The following is a 4738-nucleotide window of genomic DNA, read 5'->3' on the forward strand; positions in this document are numbered from 1 at the left end:
ACAACCGCCGCGCCAGGTCTGAAGCAGCTGCTTGTACCAGGTCCGCACAACAACACACTGGGTTTAGAGCGAGATCAGTGAGGGGCCGGACCGCTGACACCGGGGGAAGGTCACTGCGAGGGCGCGTTCGAAGCATCAGTGGAGAGAACATTGATAGTGTCCGTCTACAGACATCACATTCCCAAAGTGGCCTTCAGCAATAACCCCAAACCATCTTGGATTAAAGCACCAAATGACATTTTAGGATTCTTCTAGTGGAGAAAGGATCGTAGTTTGAGGAGGATACCACGGGATTATTGGTTCCTTGATCTTCAGACGGATACTTGGACATCTGCTCCCTTTGTCTCGATCGTGTCACTCCTAGGGTGCAGAAACTTAAGGTACTACAGCCAGGACCGGATACTTCCTGTCTGAAAAACTGGTTCAAGTCTTCAGAAGTCTGCGTGTTGAACGCCACAGGATTTACAGCAGGGTTTGGAAATCTGAAACCACATTTTGGGGACGAGAACCAGATCACTGCGTCTACGGTTCGGCATTACTCTTAACGGGAGTACAAGAGACGTTACCGAGTACTGGGTCTTCAAGCTCAAACTCAAGTTATTGTCGCTGTAACAAGGTAGAAACCGGGTGAACCGGGATAAGAGTCAGCGTTTATCGTTGTCGGAAGATGAGTCTCGTGTAGCACGGACTCTGCCGAACGCTACCGGACCAGTAATTCACCATGTCTTTGAGTAAGACCCTTGAGCTGGAGCACTTCGAGGAGCGCGACAAGGTTCGCCGGGGACGCTCCACCCGCACCAAGAGAGATGACTCCACTGCCAGCACTGGCGGCGGCGGCGGCGGCGGCGGCGGCTCGGGCCCCAGTTCCCGGGGCAGCAGCCTGGTCCCTAGCCCTGCCCACAGTGCCAACTGCAGCTACTACCGGACCCGAACCCTGCAGGCGCTCACCTCTGAGAAACGGGCCAAAAAGGTTCGCTTCTACCGCAACGGAGATCGGTACTTCAAGGGTCTGGTGTACGCCGTTTCCAGTGACCGGTTCCGCTCCTACGATGCGCTGCTGATGGAGCTCACGCGCTCGCTGGCGGACAACCTGCATTTGCCGCAAGGGGTGCGCACGATCTACACCATAGATGGAAGCAGGAAGATCACCAGCATGGACGAGCTGGTGGAAGGTAGGACTTTCCCTTTACTCGGACTTTCTACTTCAAGCTTTTGTTGTTTGAAGAACATTGTGGGAAATATTTTGCGTTCTTGCGTAGAGTTAAATTAGAAGATACCAGCAATAATTAAGTCATATCGCCCCCTGCTGACCAATTTGCAAAGTACACCCTCACTGCGGTTCGTCGGTAATCACGAGCCGGCCCTTAGAATGGGGATAAAGACCAACCCTCGCGTCCTCTAATGGACTGATATTAGCTACTTGCCGGGTCCAGACTTTTGACTCTGCCTACGCCACCAAGCTGACTGATTCCTCCGGCAGTGTGACACGAAACTGAAAACATATCTGAGCCAATGAGCACCGTCAGGGTACTGACCTTTAGCCAAAAGCACCACGGGTGGGACTAATGCAGTTGTAGGGTAGTACAGTACTCACTGGCCGATCACAACCAAGTTAGTCTTGTGCTAACGTCATGGGCTCCTCCGTCTCCACCAATCTCCGCAAAATGATTTGTTTCGCTGTCAGAATCAGATCCGATAACATTTATAACGCATCGCTAACAGTCGGACTCGGCTTTTGTTACTAAATTAATTAAAAATTCACTGATATTAAAGTTTAATACATCAAATAAGCCATCAAGAGTTTTCGTGTATAAACTATTAACGGAGAAATCCTGGAGAGTCGCTAACAGCCGGACGTGGCTAACAGTGATTAGCTTGGGGCAGCGCAGTGAAGGCATTCAAAGGTCTTTTTTAACCACTAATGCTGCTGAAAATAACAACAAACCTCTGCAGCAGCATGAGAAGAGTCCCTACACACACAACAAAGCAGCAACAGCGTAGTTAGTGAAGCCAGAGTTTATTAAAGAGTGTTTTAAAGACTTACCTACTGGCCCCTGTACCAGCTCCTCTCATAGTAAAGTCCATTACAGTGGAAGGAGCCCATTGGTGCTTTGTTGTGTGTGTAGGGACTCTTCTCATGCTGCTGCAGAGGTTTGCTGTTATTTTCAGCAGCCTTAGTGGTTAAAAAAGACCTTTGAATGCCTTCACCGTGCTGCCCCGAGCTAATCACTGTTAGCCACGTCCGTCTGTTAGCGACTCCCCTGGATTTCTCCGTTAATAAGTGCAGAAAAAGACCCTGGGATGATTTTACGCTGGAATGACACTTTAAGGCCTTTGAAGGTTTCAATAAAGAAGTGAAACAGTCACAAACAGATCTTGGTAAAGGTAAAGCTCTGCCTTTATCGGTCTTTTTTTAACCACTAATGCTGCTGAAAATAACAGCAAACCTCTGCAGCAGCATGAGAAGAGTCCCTACACACACAACAAAGGTAAACGTAAAGCTCTTGTAGTGTTACCATTAGATGGTTTATTGCGGACACAGCCCGCGTTGCCACTCTGCCAACATTGTCTCTCATTTGAGTTGATGTTCGACTCCCACTAAGTGATAACTGTCCAGACGACCTGTCGCTCTCTACGTCAATCAACTGATCCTAAACGTCCTCTCTGCTCCGTCTGTCGTCGTTAGACAAACTTGAATTATTTAGTTTTTCGTGCATTAACAGCTGAATGATAATCAGATGATCAATACAGGGACCAGCAGGAACGTCATCCACAGCAAATCTACCATCCACCGTCCGCTCAGTCGGCCCTTCTCCTCTGGACGTGTTCCCCGTTGGGTTACACTCGAGAGGAAGTGCGATCCGCCTGAAGTCATTTAGAGGGAAACAGACCCGCGGCTGAGTAACATCACTTATCATCAATATTGATGTGCGATTGGTTGTAATGTCCTCTAATGAGCGTTAGAGTCAGGAAGCTGCTCAGCCAGAGACGCGCTGAAACACACATGCATCACTCCGAAGCACTCTGGGGGATGAACAAGCTGCAAACAGAGACGACCGCGGCGGCGTGGAGAGATGGGAACTCATCGGTCACGACTTCTGCAGCGGGGGGAACAAACACAGAGGTCTGCAGCAGAGGAGAAAGACGACCACGTCTGTGGATTGTGAGCGTTCGTTAAACAACTCGAGGCGGTCATATGATCGCTGAGGACCTTTAATAACTAAGGTGACACTCACACTGTGCCTCCGTACCGTGCCCAAACAGGTTCCATGGCTAAAGTCTGGTTCCTTTGACCAGTGTGAGTGCAACCGTACCACGTCTAGGAGCGGCACGCTTGCCGTCCACGGCCCGTTTGGGAGAGGTGGGCTTTAGTAAAGCACGTTTGCACGTGTACGAGCACGAGCGTGCGCACGTGTACGAGCACGAGGCCTACGGCGGTTCTGAGGTCATTTCCTGTGCGCCTGTTGGGACGTAGAAAAAAGAAGGAGGGACCATGCGCGGACATTTCAAACAATGGCGGTGAAAGGTTCACGTTGGTGTGATGCGGAGGTGGAGTGTTTACTGCAGATTTGGTCGATGAAAAGATTCAAAAACAGTCGACAAGACGCACAAAAACTCAGAGGTCTACGGAAAGATCTGGAAACAAAGCCACGCATCGCCATGACGTCATCAATGCGTGTGACGTGTTACGGCGTGATGACGTATAGGCAGCAAGAAGCATTCTCCGAGGCCCAGGTAGTGTGAGTACAAACGGGCCTGGAGGGGGGGACAAGGACCCTAAAGCACGGGGCACGGCACAGAGGCACAGTGGGAGGGCGCCCTGAAGGAGAAAGAAACGTCTCTAAATGTGTGAGTGTGAGACACCGCTCATGTTCGGTGTGTCTAAAGACGTCTTCCATGCACAGCCACACGTGTTATATTAACTTCTTTAAGTGCCGTCGCTTTGATAAATCACATTTATATTAAAATGACACATCATCTCATCCTGCAGGTTGCAGCCAATCACAGTCGCGCTCGTGTTTTACCTTATATGGTTAAAACAGCTCACCTTCTCTCTCTCTCTCCGCGTGTCTCTCTCTATATTTATATATATTTATATATATTTATATATATTTATATATCTGACGGCAGAGTTCGCTGTCTCTCCTCTTTCTTCTCACACTAAAGTTCCTCTGTGAGCCTCAAAAACACCTTTATACTCTTTCTTTCTTCCCTGTTACATGTTCACACACCTCCAGGTAACGTGTGTGTGTGTGTGTGTGCGAGTGCGACGTGCTGACTTGCACTTTGCTATTCAAACCAGCTGCTCTGACTTGTATGCAAACACCAGACTGACCACAAACGAGTGAGGCCCCGACGACAGAGCTGCAGCGATTAGGAGGCTCATCAATCAGTTATCGAATCAATCGACAACCATTTTTATACAATTGACCTTTCGCCGCCATTGTTTGAAATGTCCGCGCATGGCCCCTCCTTCTTTTTTCTACGTCCCAACAGGCGCACAGGAAATGACCTCAGAACCGCCGTAGGCCTCGTGCTCGTACACGTGCGCACGCTCGTGCTCGTACACGTGCAAACGTGCTTTACTAAAGCCCACCTCTCCCAAACGGGCCGTGGACGGCAAGCGTGCCGCTCCTAGACGTGGTGCGGTTGCACTCACACTGGTCAAAGGAACCAGACTTTAGCCGTGAAACCTGTTTTGGCGCGGTGCGGTGGAACAGTGTGAGTGCGTCCTAAA

At 49.8% G+C, this 4738-nt stretch overlaps 1 protein-coding gene across 1 annotated transcript in view; it reads left to right on the top strand.

The window, feature by feature from the left end:
- Nucleotides 1-721: 721 nt before the first annotated feature.
- The window catches only part of LOC310964290 (serine/threonine-protein kinase DCLK2-like), a gene marked incomplete at both ends in the record, with an annotated part of 13025 nt that continues 9008 nt past the window's right edge, over nt 722-4738 (top strand). The window contains one exon of the mRNA XM_083937362.1: nt 722-1172. Within this exon, the coding sequence (XP_083793488.1) occupies nt 722-1172 (451 nt within the window). The remainder of the gene's footprint in view (nt 1173-4738) is intronic.

This window comes from Echiichthys vipera (assembly GCF_963691815.1).
Source record: "Echiichthys vipera genome assembly, chromosome: 22".
Classification (NCBI taxonomy): Eukaryota; Metazoa; Chordata; class Actinopteri; order Perciformes; family Trachinidae; genus Echiichthys; species Echiichthys vipera.